The sequence below is a fragment of the Micropterus dolomieu genome, linkage group LG07 (genome assembly GCF_021292245.1).
Source record: "Micropterus dolomieu isolate WLL.071019.BEF.003 ecotype Adirondacks linkage group LG07, ASM2129224v1, whole genome shotgun sequence".
Lineage (NCBI taxonomy): Eukaryota > Metazoa > Chordata > Actinopteri > Centrarchiformes > Centrarchidae > Micropterus > Micropterus dolomieu.
Window position 1 is genome coordinate 24050727 of NC_060156.1, and position 19189 is coordinate 24069915.

At 38.9% G+C, this 19189-nt stretch overlaps 1 protein-coding gene across 10 annotated transcripts in view; it reads right to left on the reverse strand.

Moving 5' to 3' along the window:
- The window catches only part of parp4 (poly (ADP-ribose) polymerase family, member 4), a 29677-nt gene extending 21412 nt beyond the window's left edge, over positions 1–8265 (reverse strand). For 8 of the 10 annotated variants that reach the window (XM_046053449.1, XM_046053455.1, XM_046053453.1 and 5 more), the window contains exons 1-13: positions 8086–8215; positions 7487–7614; positions 7018–7243; positions 5324–5432; positions 4792–4870; positions 4586–4690; positions 3817–3969; positions 3160–3297; positions 2817–2984; positions 2567–2718; positions 2002–2133; positions 791–889; positions 322–505 (exon numbers count right to left, since the gene is read on the reverse strand). In XM_046053449.1, coding sequence (XP_045909405.1) covers positions 322–505; positions 791–889; positions 2002–2133; positions 2567–2718; positions 2817–2984; positions 3160–3297; positions 3817–3969; positions 4586–4690; positions 4792–4870; positions 5324–5432; positions 7018–7243; positions 7487–7612 — 1671 coding nt within the window. In that variant the 5' untranslated portion in view covers positions 7613–7614; positions 8086–8215. Of the gene's footprint in view, positions 1–321; positions 506–790; positions 890–2001; positions 2134–2566; positions 2719–2816; positions 2985–3159; positions 3298–3816; positions 3970–4585; positions 4691–4791; positions 4871–5323; positions 5433–7017; positions 7244–7486; positions 7615–8085 lie in introns of all 10 variants that reach the window. The other 2 variants (XM_046053447.1, XM_046053448.1) reach the window with 2 other exon arrangements.
- Between the last annotated feature and the right edge of the window lie 10924 nt (positions 8266–19189).

Consider the following 19189-nt stretch of genomic DNA (forward strand, 5'->3'; position numbering starts at 1 on the left):
TTATTTATGCATATATTATTTTCCCTTTCCTTTTGTCCCATTTATTTCCCCAAATGTATAAATTTCTGTGTTTTCCTCTAACATTTCTGTTCCATTACGCAAACGAGAGTACTACTTTTCGACTATTGGTTGAGTGACATCAGAGTGCACAAATCTAATTTAAATGCCTTGCTCCTATCAGTTCACAATGTCATGATAAACAACTGATCTGTGTCCCATATTAGGAATGAAAATTCAGATTAGGGACACTTTATTTAGAGGTATGTGCATCTGTCTATTTATCTTTCTTTCTAAACTTACTGTAGATGCAAACATTCCTACCTCAAACTCAGAGTGAGTTTTATGGGTGCTGCGGACACCATGCACACTGTGGTGTCCCTCAGGAGCCTGGGTCAGTGTGAGGTCTCTCTTGTGGACATCCTTGCACCGTCCCAATGCCACATCACAAACCAAAAGCAGCCGAGAGCCGTCTGTCTCACTGGGCTTAGAGTACTTCAAACTGGTGCTGTGGACAGAGGACAAAACACATGCTAACTAAAGATGACTGTGTTGTTAGATGATGTAACTGAGGACCACTGGTGCAATATTATCTTTATTAAAATGTATTTTCAAAGATTTTAAAATTATTATGTTTTTTTTTTTATTAAGGCAATACAAGAGTAACTTGTCAATCAAGTTAAGGAAAAGTTAACTAATGTGTCTCTTGTGAGTGGACCCATGTTTGTATGGAAGATGGTGTTATATGTCAAACAAGTTGTTTATGAATTAACATTTCCAAATTTCTACTAACCTCATGGCATCACTAAAGTAGATTCCACTGCCCAGATTACCAACATCTGTTCTCTCTATCCCATGATGCTCCACTCCAACACGGGGCAGCAGCAGACCACTAAAGGAACAAGGAAAATTATGAGTTACATAATCAAAGTCAAAGTCAGATTTCTTAATTGTTCTGGTGAAGATTTAGACCTGCACTATACTGTAGCTGTCAGCATTACTGTAAAACGCATTTATTGTAATTTACACATGAACAAAAAACATCCATACCATGCAGAATTTTAAATAACTGCTTTAAATTGCACAACATGTTACATTACAGTATTTTTGCACAGGCTCAGCTCCAAATAGCACCAGAGGGTTACTGCTTGAAAATGTATTTATTTATTCATAATCCAGAAAACTGCACTCAAAGTTACAGCCAATAGAAGAGGGTAGATTTTTTTTCTTTAATTAACCCAAAATAATTTATGTTCCTCTGGTGGTATATTCCCTTAATGCAGACAGTATGGCTTTTGAAATTCAAAGAGGGAGTTTAAAAAGCAATTTTCATCTCAGATGTTAAAACTACTTCACTTTGACAGATAAGTCGAATCTCAGGACGCTCAATTAGTTAAAATGGGAGGCTCTTCTTTAGTACCATCCCACACTGTAAAAGAACAGGTTAGGGGTTAAGGTTAACAACATACATTTTCCACACGCTATGTAATAGAAATACAGATTTTATTAGATGCATGATAATAAAAATATATTTAATTAATGATACAACATTTGTATTCTAGTGTATTTGTGTGTGTGTGTATTGCAGTGCGTTCTCCTCTCCAGCTGTTGAAAGTGTTGGTATTTGATGCACAAGGTACCCTTCAGTGTCCATATGAGACGCCCTGGAATTTCAGCTAACTCTAATGTAACCTATCTGTGTCAGGTGACGTAGTATAGTCAAAGTGACTTAATTAAAGTTTTAAGTTTCTTAACATCACATACGTGAGTATTGTCATGTAATGTACTTATTTCAACCAAAACCGTGACCTTTTCCTAAACCTAACCAAGTAGTTTTGGGGCATAAACCCTACCAAACTGTGACCATGTCACGATGTTAACCACATCTTAAAAAGGTATTTCATTGGGAAGCTGAAGGGTACCTTGTGCGTCAAATATAGAGGCTTTGTGAAAGCGTCGGTATTTGCCGCCCTGGGATGAGAACAGGTTAGTGTGTGTGCTCACCGAGACAGGACTCCCACAAAGTTTCTGGGGCTGGAGGAATGGAGGAGGGGCTTAATGTTCCCGAGCTCACTCTTAAACATCTGAAGCTCCACCCCTCTGCTGACACGCAGCACCCGTTGGATCTGCACCTTGCTGCAAAGCATGAATACAAACATGCGCACTAAGATTTATAAGATCCACAAAACACTCATATTGTCACATTTTATTGTCGCACTAAAAACACCTGGAGGCTACTATTTACAACAAATAGACTGCCTGAATGGCTTGTCCCTGTTCCTGTATATAAAGCCTTTGGTAAACAATATACTATTTGTATTTCATATGTCTTGAGAAGAAGAAAGGCTAATTAAGCTTAAACTGCATTCAAACTCTCTTTGGAAATTACTGGGCTCTTTATTAGATTGTGTGACGACTCTGGTAACAAAACAGGTGGTGTGCATTTGTATCTGCAACACGTTTTGTGAAAAGATGCATGTGTTTTGGGGTTAAGAAGCACTGTATCACTGCAAATGGGTTCTACTTCCAGAATATCAGACATACAAGTATTTCTGAGTCGGTGTGTTACCTGCCCTGCAGCAGAGACGTCACAGCCTGAAACTCCGAGCTGCTGGGGGGAACAGTCTCAATGCTGCATCTCAGAGCGCGGTACTTCCCAAGACAGGAAGGCACTGGGCTTCTCAGTGTCATCTCACTCACGTTTAGAACATCTCTGATTAACTTGAGAAAGAAAAATTATCGTGTTTATGTTAGCCTGGATATGCACAGGGTACAGTGGTGACTTGGGTGTATGGATGTGAGTGTGTATGTCGCGTTACCTGACAGAGGTCCAGTTTCTGAGAGATGAGCTTGGCAGTGGGGGATAGTGGGGGCTCTCTGTGCGGCAGCAGGGTGTAAACCTCATCCAGGAGAGATGCCATCTCAGTTTGATTAGCCTCTCTCAGCTTCCTCTGAGCCTGAAGCAACAAGCCCTCCACCCTGCTCACCTACACGCACACAAACAAAACAAACGACATGGAGTGAATACGTTATTCTAATGAGATTCATGATTTGTCTTTCCTGGAAAGTGAAACAAACAGGCTGACGAGACAGCTGATATTGATTTCAGTAGTCTGACAGCATACGGAGATTTCACAAAACAATCCACAGAGAAAATCTCACATCATTGAGGCTGAGCTTGTCGATTGAAACTCTGAGGACGCTGTCAAGACAGCCCAGGGCCTCGGTCCACAGAAGCTCCACAAATACGCCCACTTCCTGGGATAAGCTTCCTGTGTTCAGCTTCTCCTCAAGCAGCAGCTGCCAGTCAAACAAGGCACATGTAAATGAACCGATCAGCTCATTAGATTCAGCGACACAGATGTAAAGCAGCAGGTACTCCTTACGCTTCAGATATCATAATAACACAAAGTCTAATCCAAAGTCCTCTTAACATACTATTGATGTGTGTTAGAAATACACATAAATTGTGTGCAGAAAATACTGTAAGCCTTCTATGAAAGGAGCACCAAATGATTATTTTTTAAGCGACAAATCTAATGATTTTTCCTTAGATTTACATTTATTCAATTAGCTGACGCTTTTATCCAAAGCGACTTACAATAGCTATATTTCAGAGGTTGCACGCCTCTGGAGAAACTAGGGGTTAAGTGTCTTGCTCAGGGACACGTTGGTGGAGAACGACACAGAGAACGACATTCTCAGGTATAGTCATAATACAGTCTCATAATTGCCTGCGGCTTATTTTTTCTTGCTTTGGATAAGACTGTCAGCAAAACACGTAACGTTTTTACGCAACGTGCAGCAAGTGTGTCTTACTTGCTGGAGGGGGTTGGAGCCCAGGTCCAGTGCTTGTGGAGGGATTTTGCTCATCAGCTGCAGACCAGTCGTGTGCAGTTTCTCTCTGAGGGCCTCGTACACATCCACAGCTTCCTCTGATGTGGACGGAAACACCAACATGTCCTTCACTTTCTGTTAGCACAAACATAGGTATACATTTTTTAATGTTTTTTTCCAACGTGCATGTTATTCTTCTATCCAAGTCTGACTTGCGGCCCACATTTTGATTAGTTGTTACTCTGATGGGGGTAAAACTGGAGGACTCTCACTTGAGAACTTGCGTGGTCTTGTTTCATTGGACGTTCTATTGTGTTATGATGGTCTAAATATGCTCTCAGGGGGGTTTTCAAACTGATATAGAGGAAATTCTGAACACTTGTAGTTACACTATTTCGGTATACAAATTCTCCATTGGTTTACCATTACTGCAAATACATTTTAACTTCAGATTACTTCTACAGCATAAGACATTACGGATAACATGTTACAGAGCAGTCACAAAGCTATATCAATAAAGGCAATTATCCCTAATAGGTTTTTGAAGCAACATAAGACAAATGACCAAATAACAGAAAGGCAGAATCATTAGTGACGTTACAGGTATCTCAATTAAACCCCAAAAATGTCTTGGGACACATTTAATTATTACAAACACAGAGAAACAGCACAAACAAAGACAAAGAGCAGGCAATTAAAACTAATTAACGGTGATATGACAGTATTATTTCAGTGACTTCATACTTCATACCTTGGCTCCTACATTAGCCTTACAGCACCTGACCACACGGTACTGCCGTCCTTTGTCCCCTTTGAAACTCTGCAGCTCCAGCACACAGCAAAAGTTGCTGTTTGTCTTGAGAGAAATATATATTATTAACAATAGTATTTACAGTATAGTAGCAGTAGTAGTAGTAGTAGTAGTAGTGGTAAGCTAAAATTAAACTGCAGTTTTACCTTTTCAAAGATTGAATACTTGGCCACTTCAAAATTATCCGGATACGTTGGAAGATCAGAATCAGTTTCAGTATAAATTCTGTGAAAATTGATGACACAAATGCAAAGATCAGTGACAATTTTATATATGTAATTTAGGAATTATTTTTTTAAATATTGTTGTGCGTTTTCTCCAGTTGCTTCTACCATGTGACAAAGGTATGTGATAACATGGTTATTCCACCAGAAGTGTGGGGGGCAGAAAAAATGGAAAATTATCACTTTATTCCTAAGGTTTACCCTGATGGTGGGCTGCACTATAAGTTGCACAGGCTGCCAATCAGCTTCATAAAGGCCTCATCTGTTTAGTGTAATAAGCAAACATATCACAACATATTTTCAACGCCCGATATAGGCTTTTAAAAAGACTGAACCTTTGAGCATCTTCACAATGAAAGATTTTCACTGTCTCCTTCATCACTAATCCCCCAGTGTTAACATAACACACTCCTGTGCATGTCCAGGCTAACATGAGGATGATTGTAGTTCACACCTGAACTTTTCCAGGACGTTTCCGCTCCTCTCCGGAGTCTCTGCCCTCTGAAGCCCGGCTGAGCCTTTGGAAGGCTCTGCAACTGCTTTGTTGGTTTGTACTTTGGACACTACAATGAACAAGACAGGACACTTACACACCCAACCTCATGGCACTTGTTGTGCAATAAATGTATTAGAACTGGTATGCAGTTAAACCTAAATACACATAGGCTAGTTAGCAAGTTGACATATGGATTCCTACAAATAGACTTCACAAAGCGCTCATTACGCAACACTGCACCCGATTTAAGTTGGCTCTAAAGAAAATCTATGTATTGTAAAGTGCAGCAATGCACACACCCTACAAGCAAACACACACTTACCAGACCTTAAGAATCCTAGAGATAATTGAATCAGTGACTACAAGAAAATGTCTGTGCTAAGTGCAAATAAAGGGCAATGACTGGGAGGAATCATGAGTCATTGTGTTGGAACTGGGTGAAGTTCAGGGACATTACAGAAAAAATTTCTCAACTACTTGTCCTAACTTTAAGTTTCAAAGATAGGAAAAAATCCTATCTTCCTATTACAGAAGCACACATCCTAAACTCACGGCTGTATCTCAGACATTATATCTTATTTTAACTTAGGAAATCCTAACTAGAACTGTCAACTTGATTCTTCAATCAGCACTCATCCTGTCATGGCTGTATCTGTGTTTAGAATGCACACAAGACTGCCGTTATCCTTGACGGTTGTCTCATTTCACTTGTCACTGGGTATCTAGCCTGCTCTAATGAACAAAAAATAAATAAATAAATAAATAAAAGACCTCCTGCCTCTTCCCTCCTGCAAATTTGACAGATAATGCTTTTTACACAGTAACTTTAATTGTTTTTGGAGCCAAGGAAGAACGATTTAAAGTTAGAACTCAGATTCAATCTGCAGCCAGGAATCGTCATGGAATTTCAGCTACAAAGTCAGCCTACTATCACCTGAAGAATACATCAAGGATTAAAGGATTTGTGTCTCAGCAGAATGTGGAAAAACTTGTCCATGCATAGACTGTAACAGTGTCTTCACAGGTCGCCTTAAATCAATTGATCAGACTATAGCTGATTCAGAATGCTGCTACTTGAGTCCACATTAAGAACAAAAAAGTGGCTCACATCACTCCAATTCTGAGGTCTTGATACTGGCTTCCTGTCTGTCAAAGAACTGACTTTGATATATATTGCTGTTGGTTTTATGGTCAAAATACATTTCTGATCTTCTGCTCTGTTATGAACCATCCAGACCTCTTGAGCTGTCTCGGACAGGTCTTCTTTCTGTCCCCAGAGTTAAAACTAAACATGGAGAAGCAGCATTCAGTTTTTATGCACCATATATTTGGAACAAACTGCAGGTCTGCTGCAACTCTCTTTTTTAAATTAGATCTTTCTGTTTGCCACTGCCTTTAATTAAATCAGATTTGAGTCTTTTGATCAACATCTGTACATTAACTCTCCTGTTATTAATCCTTGTTTTTATTTTCTATTTAACTTTTTAAAATTGTATTTAAATCTAGTTTTATATTGCTGTTATATTGTTACTTTTATGTTGCGTGTAATAGCCTTGTTGTTGAAATGTGCTTACTGATACATGGTCTGTAAGATTTAAAGTGTCATCATATGGTCTGAGTAGCCTTACAATTACTGCCCATAAGGATAATACCTTTATGTGAGAGTGGACTTTGTGTCTCTGAGGAGAAAGGAAGAGGAGGTGAAAAAGCGACGGGAGAGGTAGAATCCAGCTTGTATTCATCCACGGGCAGAAAAACTCCTTTCTCCAGACAGCTGTACACATAATCCACCCCGACTACGGGTATTTGGTATTTTTGGATACCACGCAGCCTGCTGGAGCTGAGGTTGGACGGGTCACTGGTCACTATCAGAGAGCACTGTGGGAAATGTAGGCGGAAAGCAAGTTGTGATTTTTGTTACTGTATATACAGTATATATCTTAAATGATATACAGTATAATCATGCAAGCTGAATCTACATTAATCATATATTGGAGAAGGATATTTAGTTTTTAATCGAACACCTTAACCAGCAGTCTGATATCTCTGCTAACAGGGTGATGCCAGTCTAGCCTGCCACTAAGACACCACCTACAGTTGACAATGACCACATCCTCTGACCTGGTTATTGACCACGAAAGAAATGTTGCCTCCATTCTCTGTTACTGCTGATTTGAGCTGCTTCTTCTCCTTGAAAGGCAAGTTCTTCAGCTCGAAAAGCACAGAACAGTTCTTAAACACAGCCATGTCTGTCGGGGAGGGGGGCAAGGAAGATGTTACAGCAAATAATAGGACACACACCTAAAAGTGGATTGCATGTAAACAAATACGGAAGTATATTTTCAACGCTGTTATTATCCCTTTGTACAACGCTGTAAAATGTGACAGCATCTGAATACAATGTTAAACTTATAACGTTACAATCACATCGAGGTGCACTAGTGAAAACAGCATTTTTTGGCGTATGTTTTTCAGATAACGTTAATGTAATGGCAAAAGAAAAAAAAAATAAAGGCAATCAGATTTAAACGATTATGAAAGTAAGCAAAGTGAATGTGTCTCAAACTGTCGAATGAAATGACATGTGCATGTTTTCTGTAAAGACATGCTTAAGTTAACAACAAATAACTAATGTTAACGTTAAAAGAAGCAACGTTAATGGCTAACGTTATGTAAGCTAACTTGTTACGTTAGATTCGACGTGGCGTTTTCTAACTTACTGTCTGGTAAAATAACGATACTGAGGTTTACTTTACTGTATCCAGACGATACTTCTGCGGTTGTTGTGAGAAAGTATAAGTTGACGTTTGTTCTTGACTTGAACCAGATGAAGTATTAAAACGTACAGACCTGTCACTTCTGTCTAACATCAGGTTAGCATAAAGCTAGCAGCAGAATCGTTTCATCTTCCGGTGTGTTTAAGTTTTTAAAATAAAGGTTGTGACGATAAAGCAGAATTAATCTTTTTTACAAATCTAACATATTCTCACGCTCATAATGAGCAACCAGTGGTGGTAAAAGTAGTACTTAGATATTTTCCTCAATTAAAAATAGCAATGCCAAAAGCTAAAAAAAAAATAGCATTCTTATTTTACTGAAGCAAAAGTACAAAAGTATTAGCATGATGATATAATTCAAGTAGAATGGCCCATTCCAGGATATTATATCTCTAGATTATATCTATAATTATCGCTGCATTCATGTGCAAGCATCACTTTAATGATGCATCTGGTAAAAGTAGAGCTCAAAATGTCAACAACGTTCTCTTCCGTCCAGTAAAACAGTGCCTATCTCCCAGATAACGCATTGATTTGTACTTCTGAGTGATCCATCATTGAATGTCCAAGTTGTTGTTTTAAAATTGCTAAAATGCAGTGTCTTTCTAACTGAAAGGAACATTTTAATGTTTTGGGGGGGGGGAAATCTTAATTGCTTTTTAGCGGGGAGTATGTAGGTCAATGCCACTCTCAAATCTGTGTGGTAAATACGAAGCAACACACAGGGGACTAACTTGTCTTAAAATAGTATAAAGAGTGGAAACAGTATGGCTCTGTCCGGAGGTGATACAGGAGAAAATTATCCCACTCTGGAACATTTGTACCTTACTGACTCCTTGTTTCAGTTTCTTGGGCACATTTTCTATTGTTTCCCATTAAAATGCTCCGATAAACCTAGTGTACATACCTCTCCAGGACAAAATGATAAGTTTAAAACAGAGTCAAAAGGTGTATCTGTCAGCTTGTTAACTGTCCTTTAGTGCCCAAACAAGTATTAATGCAACTTAGTATTGCAGATTTGGGTTTTAATCAGTGGAATTGTCAGTGGTATCTCGTTCATGCTAGATGTGAAGTAATTTCACTTAATGTCTACATGGAATCATTTGATTTAATGCCTACATGGAAAGATTGCTTGATGCAGCTATAAATCTAAACAAAATCAATAAAAAAAATCCCTGGAGCATGTTTACTGATCTGTGTGACATTGCTGAGCAGCCCTCTTTAAATTGTAGTTTTTGTTTTGAAAACAGTTGATGTTCTCTGACTCAGACTTCTTTAGAAATTTATTTAAACTCAGGACACATTTCTGTCTGGCTTTTACATCGAAAAGAAATTCACAAGAGTGGAAGTAGTCTCACTGTCAGTTACTGTGACTTGACAGAGATAGTCAGTGGCTGACTTCCTGGTTTAAAGCAAACATAAATTCCAGTAATCCACAAGGGCTGCTCTATTTACACACAGCCAAAGGGCCATGCTGCCCTCCTCTGGATGAAGTGTTGGACTACAAACGAAAACAGCATGGAACCCTGAATTATCAATTAAATGCATCTGCAGCCCATTCATTTAGACCACACTGCCTCACACTGACGCAGATACACAAACATACTGTATGCGTTACATTGCCCAGAATAATTAGTGGTGGACAATGAGCAGCTGTGGTAAACCGGTTGTATGTGTGTGTGGTCTGGTGGGTAAACTAGAATGTTGTTTCTTGCTAATTGAAGTAACAACCTCAGATTTTAAGCCAACACTGTATTACTATTTATTTGAGTCCAAACGAAATTCCCCATAAAGATGGTTAATGGATAATAAATACGTTATATACTGTATTCTGTTATTATACTGTAAATATAAATATGTGTTATAATGGTGTTCCAAATGTTAGTCAGCGGCAGTTTCACGCACAATGCCACACTACATTTTTACACAGCGGAATTTCCCTCTAGCGGGATTAATGAAGTATGTCTTCTTCTTCTCCCCAAAGACCAACCCTAAAACAAAAAGATAGGTACATGCAATTAGTTGAAGCACATATTTCCAATTTGAATGTCTCTTCAAAATTAACAATATAATTTATCTTTCTTTCTATAGAGTGGCAAAAGCACTTTCTCTATCAGACACAGGAGACACTAAGAGCATTACCAAAGTTAATCTATGACAGCCTGAACACATGGTTCAGATAACAAGCAGTATGTTGACTCTAGAAGTGGCACACTGAGATTAGTAGAGAGTAGACTAGACTGTTGTTATTGTGTTTATTTACCTGAAAATGACAGGCAATGACTAAAGATTCAAACTAGCAAATGCAGAACATGGTTTGACGTAAATAGAACAGTGAAGGACCAACACCTCAGACTTGAGACTGATGTTCAAAACTGGAACATTTAAGCACGTGGTACAACTGTGCCTCCACAATTTAAATGGCTCTGTACTGCACCAGAAAACATGTTTAGATGCGTGTTACTTACAAACATCACTGCTTTTTTTCTGAAAAAAGTGAACTAAGAATTTCTCCCACACAGCATCCTTTCTATAAATATAAAGGGGAAATGGTTGTACAAGGATGTGGATTTCTGCTTTGAAATGGTGATTTAAATAGTCCTCCTCTTTTTTCTGGTTCTTTTTTTTTTTTTCATTTTTGAACTTTTAAGCCAAATCAGTGTTCTGCTTTATGAACACAGAGTAAATTAAAAAGTTGTCACTGCTGTGGCACATGCATAAATCAATCACACGGGCTCACGATGATCAACCCAGACTGTATTTTGGATACGCAGCTAAACTCTTAACGGACACATGATAGAAATTATGAACATAAGCTGCAAATGAAAATATAACAACTCAAAGGAATCAAACTATGCCAAAGGGTTATGATATTCTTCAGATATGAGTAATCTTCAACAGGCATGAGCTCTCTCTTCTGTTTTCTTCATAGCGTGTGACTTCAATCATGTGGAGTGATCCAGCTATCTCAACAGGTTGAATGAAAATTTTTATGAAGGAAAGCATGGTCATGGGTCCAATCTCTCTCTCTGTCTCTCTCTCTTTCCTGCTTGTGTACAGTATTCTTGACTGTTGTTGCTGTGGCTGCGTTGACATGCATTATATTGGTATTCAGGTTTGCTTCCAGTTATTCTGTTATGTAAAACATTTTAAAAATGGGTGCAAATTATTGGTAATTACTGTTAGATATAAGTTGTATCCAGAAAGAAAAGAAATGCTATTTTGAGTCAGTGTAAGGTCAGGTTTAAGGTTTATCTAAATGAGATAATTAAGTCTCACTCTCTTAAATTTTGGGATTTAGTGCAACATTGTTTTGTGGAGAACTGTGTGCTTACTAATGTCTATATGAACATAACATTCCTGCATAAATACTTGAAGTCACACTGATGCCTAGAATAACCCCAGTTGCCCGTTTTAAACATAATTACTGTTCTATCCCAAGTGAATTTGTCTGTTTGAGTCAGCTAATTGCATCGACTGAGCTGTGAAGGACAACATGGCAGCACCAACAACAGAAACTGTATCTAGTGTTAACGTATGCTGATGTGTACATAATTCACATCCTCACACAGTTGGACTGTAGGACATGACTTGGCCGAGAAATTTAACACCACAAGTGTGGCAAATATTGACGGTGTGAGCAACTGAAGGTGTGGGAGTAGCTGTGTCCAAGAAAATTGTATGATAACCATATGCATCATGCTGGAGAGGAAATGCAACGATAATGGATTGACAGAGAACAGCAGGAAGCAAGTTCATCCCAGTCGGAGCTTCCTCTCACCCTGTGATTGCTAAAAGTTAAAGAACAAAAGCAAATCGACAATGAATGCCACACACACACTCACACACACACGCACACACCCCAGTGGGGATTTTCACAACTGCCATTTCTGCCTGCCAGGACTTGCATCATCAGGTACCAAAAACCTCCAAAGCTTCTGAAAAGCTGCAGAGAGATGACAGGATCACTGATAAAACTGGGAATAATCTGATTTGCCCACAAACCCAGGGACAAAAAGTTAAGGATAGAGCAGAAGGCTTCGGTGGGGGAAATATTCAGGACCTTTACTTAGGTAAAAATATTCAATTAGTATGAGTGAAGTATGCAAGTATAATCAGCAAAATGGAAAGGAAAGTGAAACTGCTCAATGAAGAAAATGGCTCCTGTGAATGTTATACTATTATATTTAATATCATTAGATCGCCTCCCCATGCATTAATGTAAAAGCAGGATGTTCAAAATAATTGCCTATTAATAATCTGTCTACTAACTAATTAATTAACGACTAATCATTTCAGCTGTACTTGCAAAAATTGTTGCATAGTTTATAACAAAAATGCAAAAATCTTCATTTGTAAAGTAATTAGTGACTAAAGCTGTCAAGCTGTTCTACTTAGTTACATGTCGCCACTAAGCAGGAGGAAGTGAAATTATAGTATTCCCAATATTATTTTACTTAGATAAATCTTCCCAAACCATTCCCCCCCCCCCATAAAGCCTGTGGGTATTTTAAATCCACTCTGTCCATGTGTCAGTTGTGCCTTTGCAGATACCCCTCACATCTCCCATGGTAACTTGTGGGAAACCATTTTCTGACTCCAGCAGTTCCAGACAGCACTTTATCTGAGTCACAGAGTGCTGTCACTCTGTGTTTAATTGGAGTATTACTTCAGAGAAAGCTGATTGCAGATTGGCTTTGATATCCTGTCCCCCCTCAACCCCAATCCACCATCTAGACTGTCTTTGAGTAGCCTTGCAGGAGTGCCACATTGCGTGAGTCAGCTTTATCCAGGGCAAGGGCTGAACAGAGGTGTGAGTCAGCTTTCTCATTACTGTGCGCTTACCTTTGAGTCTGTAAAGCAGTTGCGTCGATGTATTTACTGAAGTAACTCAGGTACATTGTCACAAAATTCATTAATTTTTCATTTGTAATATCTTAGCTGAGTAGTGTGTGTAGCATTGCGCTAAAAGTCATGAATCAGTTACAATTGATTCAGAACTCTGCTGCCCGAGTGCTGACCGGTGATTGCCCCTCTCAAATTGTACTTACATTTACATTTATTCATTTGGCAGACGCTTTATCCAAAGTGACATTAAGCATCAACAAAGCACCAATGCAGCGAGAGATCTTCAAGTGACAATACAGATTAGTAAGAACAACAATAAATACTAGTAAGAGCGAATGGCATCAATGGTGTAAATAGGCTAGGGAAAGTCCTACTTTCCCTAGCCTATTTACACCAATGATTGCACTATTTAACAAAATAGTGCAATCAATACAAGAGAATTGTAAGTGGATAGTAGAAGAAAAGCACAAGAAGTGCATGTAAGAGGTTAGGGGTTAGAGGTGCTATAAGAGAACACACAAATTGCGGGAAAATGTGGTAGTACTTCAGGTCTCTTTCATGCACATGCATGGGTCACAGATATTGAATTTCTTGTGAACCGTAAAAAGTGTTAACTCTTTCACGCATAGTGGTCACTACAGCGGACAGCCATTCAAAAGCCATTTACTTGAATGGGCAGAGGTTCTGATAGTTCCACATCAGCCATGAAAGTGGACACTAGTGTGTCATGACATACACTGCCACCCCAGAGGGGTTGCACTTACAATGGCTTACCAGAGTAAGCCATTGTAAGTGCAACTTAAATTCGTCAAAACCAGCGCTGTGCAGCTCAGGGAAATTTCTCCAATTATAGGAGACCCTGCAGGTAAATAAAATTTGGTAACATCTAGTAACACCTAAGGAGTAATAAAATTGTTAAACTTTCCAAGTATCGATTTTATGTTGGGAGGAAATTACGATTAATCATCTGTCCACTAAATTGGACATTTTGCATTGCTGGCTATGTTTCAACTGCAATTAACTATCACTGAGACTTTGTTTTTCTTGAAAGTATTTCTTGAAAATACTTCATGTGCACTAACTTTTTTGGATGTAAATCACTGGATTTATGTTATTAGAATGGAAAACTTGCAGGTTTTGTAACAAAAACAATATTTTGTGCAGATTAGTTCCATTGTGTGAGTTACATTTAGTGTCCTGCAGCAAGTAATAGAAAGGCATTCAGGATAGTGGAGCAAATTCCATCAGAATCAAGTGAGGATAATACTAGTGGCAGTGATGATGAATGGCTGGCAGAAATAGAAGAATCGCCAAATGCTAGCAGCAGTGATAGTGGAGCTGAGTAAGAGAGAGGCTGAAGAGTACGAAGTGAGGTTCAACGTTTTTGCACTGCATTAAACAGTATTAGAATATGTTAAAATATGTGACCACATTAGTTTAATAGCTTTAAAAATATAGTTTCACATACTATATCATTTCATCCATCCATCCATCCATCCATCCATCATCACATCAACCTCTCATCCTGCGTACAGGGTCGCGGGGGTCTGGAGCCAATCCCAGCTTACATAGGGCGAAAGGCGGGGTACACCCTGGACAGGTCGCCAGTCCATCGCAGGGCATCATTTCATTCATTGGTTTGTTAATTAAATATTTCTTCAGTTAAAACCTTAGGCGCATGCTGTCCACCCAAGTGGACATGTAAAAAACTCCTTAAAAAATGTGTGTTTAATTTTATTTTTCATGCCTAAAGAGCAATAAAAACACATAGGAAAAAATCCTGACAGAGGCTGACATAATTCATGCACAAAAGGGGGTTTGCATGTTGCAAATTTGGTGAAACGGGCCCCAGGACATTGATGTGCTTCGAGCCATTAGAACAGACTGCCGGAGGATCTATGAGTAGCTGAAAGCCTTGATATCTTAAAAGATAAACTTAGCCTGGCTTTTGCTTATGGCTATTAGTGGATTTTAATATTTTATTATTTACTTTTAACAGCCCCTGAAAACTTGGCTTCAAATAAAATATTTATCTATAACAACGGATAAGCACGGCAACTCAATAAGCAGCAATCACAGTAAAGGTTTTTTTTATTGTGAGTTTGACAAAACAACACCTCCACCAACATCAGATAAAGTGTGTTGATGTAGGATCAAGATTGAGAACAATTCATTTTCTTTAAATATTTCTGTTGTCTTTCATCTACTGTCTTTTATTAATTTGGTTTTTATCATTTACATCTTATTCTTACATACACAATAATATGTATACATACATAATGTGCATTAGTCTTAGTATCTCTTAATATTAGCTTGTCAGTAACTTGTATAACACATGTATGAGAGACTGATTGATTGATTAATCGAATGAGCTAATTCTGCTGTTTACTTCACAAGCATCAAGATGGAGGAGCAAATGCTTATTGCTTCATAGAGTACAAAGCACCACAGTGTTTTTGGATCTGACAAGGCTTCCTGGATTCAGCTTTATCCCCTTTCTGGTACATGTAGCAACATGCCCACACTGATGCATGTGTGTTTTCTGACCAGCTGCCTCCTAAGAGAAATATATCATTATTAGCGTTATCATATTATATCCATATATGAGTATATGTGCTTTTTCTTTTTCACCTCTTTTTGTGGTTATTAATGTATGTATTTATTTATCAATTTTATTATTATTTATTTACTTATTTATTTCTCTCACTCCTCGTCCTCCTCCTCCTCTTTCCTCTGGTCACAATTATATATGAATAGATACCACAATTACACAACATACTTTCTGTACATGCTTGTTCATACACAATCAGTTACAACACTCCGACTAACAAAAACTGTATCATATTCAAATCATAACTCTGTTTGTTTTGTCTTGTGTTAACATCTGTATATTTTCTAATACCTTTGTTTGTCTTGTCTTTGTCACTCCTTTGTATCATGTCTCACTGAGAAAATAAAAAGGGAAGCAAACACTTTTCACACAAGTGCCTGCACGTCACAGTGTACTGCAGTGCCCAAACCTGCCAGGAGGAGGAGCTCTGGCTCCTATGGTTGACACCAAAGCTCTGGTAGATGTAGATGGCGGTTAGGTGCTGAGGGTTTTATCTCACATTCCTTCTTTTGGGAGCCACACATGGTCATAATTTCCCTGAATAGCAGTCACCACCTTACACACCAGACATTTGTCCTCCATTCGTGCAAAAAAAGTAAAGCACATTAGTGCTCCTCCTCCCTCATCCATCCTTGCTTCCTCCCTCTGCATCCTTTGTATACCTCCTCTGTTCACTGCCACATGTCTACTCTCTTTCTCTCTCCCACTGATGTTATTTACTCCCCTAACTCTTATTATTGCACAGTATGTCACATCAGCTGGATGTGGATTCCCTCCATCTCACTCTTTCTCAGCTTCTCCTCCTCATCGTCCCCTCTCCTCTTGTGGCTTAGTTAAGCTTGAATGAACAAACGAGAGAGCGGGAGTGTGGTAATACTGTAGCAGCAGTCTGAGGTTAATGTCACACGACTGAAAATCCATGACGCCTGCGGTGGCCTGCATGGTGGTGGATGACAGTGGCTGCCCAAATATCAATATAAGACACACATACAAGTGGGAGTGCAAAATGAAGAAGCAAAGCATGAGAGTGTGAGCTTCAGGAGCGCTGCCCACTTTGTGAGTACACATTTAGGGCATTTAACCTATTTAACATCGCCAAAGAGAAAAACCTAATACAATTTACAGGAAAAACTCAGGCACTATGGGGCTGGGTTATGTCTTTGCTTTTTAGGCACTATCTAAATCATGTTGCTCAACAGTTGGCAACAAATATTCTCCATCAGATTTTTGTTCTTCATGGTGGTCAAGTATTTCAATTCATTTTATTTTAATTTAAATAATTCTTTAAATAGACTATATCCTGTTTTAAATTTCTTGCTCATCAGCTAGCGTCTAAACAATAAGCATAGATGAATTGTTGCTACATACCTTACCAAAACGCATTATGTCAGCACATTAACAACACTAAGAATTTGCAGCCGTGCTAGCGTGGATCTGCAAGGCTATGCTCAGTGGTGCTTAAAGAGGTGTATTATGCTCATTTTCAGGTTCAAAATCTTATTTAGGGGTTGTACCAGAACAGGTTTACATGGTTTCATTTTCAAAAAACACCATATTTTTTGTCATACTGCACATTGCTGCAGCTCCTCTTTTCACCCTGTGTTGAAGGCTTCTTTTTAGCTATGGAGTGATACATCTTGTCTCTAAATGATCTTTGTTGGGAGTTGCACATGCGCAGTTCCTAGTTAAGGACTACTAGCCAATCAGAAGCAGAGAAGGGCTGATCAGCAAAAAGGGGGTAAAACAGCTTCTATTCAGCTGTAGGCTACAGGTTGCCGACCAGGTTGACAACATGGACTGGAGCAAGAGTTTCAGAGTGGTGAGTTATTAATCTGTAACAAAAGAATCTTTCATCCATAAAGTTTTAACTGAGCTCTGTCTCTACATCACAGTAACAACTTTATGTCCATTTACCACCTGGAGGGTAGCTAGTGTTGTGAAGGGAGAGGAGGTGTGTACTGCAGCTCAGTGTTTTTCCACCTGTTTTTGAGGGTGTGGGACTAGTCGCTCAGCGAGCATTATGACACGTATTTTCATTGTGACGTCACAAGAAAGGGAAGTAAAGTCTGGACAACAAACAAGCTGTTTTCAAGCAGTTCAGAGCAGTGTTTTCTGTGGGAGATGGGAACTCCCTTTGGGCTGGACTTTGGGCTTTTTCATTTTGCAAACCTATTACATGCACAAAAAATATATATAACTCAATAAAGGAGAGGGAAAAAGCCAAAAACCATAATACCACCTCTTTAAGCTAAATGCTAATCTAAGCATGCAAACATGCTCACAATGTCAACATGCTGGTAATATAACCATGTTCACCGTCTTACTTCTTGTCTACATAGTGAAAACAACACACTAGCACATCAGCAGCAGCTTCAGTCCTCCATCACTGTCTGCACGGGATGCAGTCAAGCACAGTACTCCTTTGAAGATCACAGTACTCCTTTGAAGATCAGCCACGTTATTGCACGTGTAGTTATGCGCGTAAAAGTGAAGAACTTGAAACGCAAAAGTGTGAGTGAAACAACCCTTTATAATGGCCCATGAAGACCGCTGTCTAGGGAAAAATGAAAATGTATTCTTCTTTTGTAAAGTACAATTATTTAGCCAGTTCTTCTGTATGGTGCAATTAGTTTTTTTCTATATGATTACAGCCACTAATATGAATGAACTCTTAAGTCATTCAGCCAGCAAAGTCATTGGTATTCCCACCCTGAACTTATCTGATTGTGTCACCTCATCCTCGATCCGCAAAGCAATTGCAATCACACATAACCCAGACCATCCACTCTCCCAGCACTTTATACCCCTTCCTTCTAGACACAGATACCGACTACTCGTGCACAGAAAGAATCGTTTTAGCAAGATCTTTGTTCCTGCAGCCTATGAACTTAAAATAAGTAACTTCCTAAGTAACTTAAGTTGCTTGTTATATATTAGTAAGAAATCCAGTCTGTGCTGTGTAGAGTGCTCGTTCTGTCTATCTGTCTATCTATCTGTTATGATGCTTTATGGAAAGTTTATGGATCACTTACAGTAAGTTATCAATCAATCCAATAAATGTTGAGACATTTCATTTAAACCCCATCAACCCAAGAGTGGCACCAGATGAAAAGTCATGGGATCACGAAGTCATTAAAATTCATCCTCTGGGAACCATGAATGTCAAAATTAAAAACCGCCCAATGGTTGTTGAGATATTTCAGTCTGCACCAAAGTGGCACACCGACAGATCTAGTGATCAACCAATGTCCTTGAGTTAAAGGTCTTGTAGGTTTGTGCTTAAACAATGAAACAATAATGACTAAATGTGAACCACCCCCACTGATTGGGACAAGAAAAAATATAATCAAGAGTGAGAAAGTCATTAGGGAGACTGAGCGAGAGCCATACAACATCTAGAACAAGGACAAGCTCTGCATTTTTTCCACTTACTGCTTCCACAAATTCACATATCAAGGGCAAAGTGGGCAACTGCTCTGGCACTCCAGACACCCAGTTGTCCCAAAAGTCCAACATGCAATTAATGTATGTCCGTTGGCTTTGGTAATTTGATTAATTGAAAATGTATTAGAGAATCTGCTCCACAAA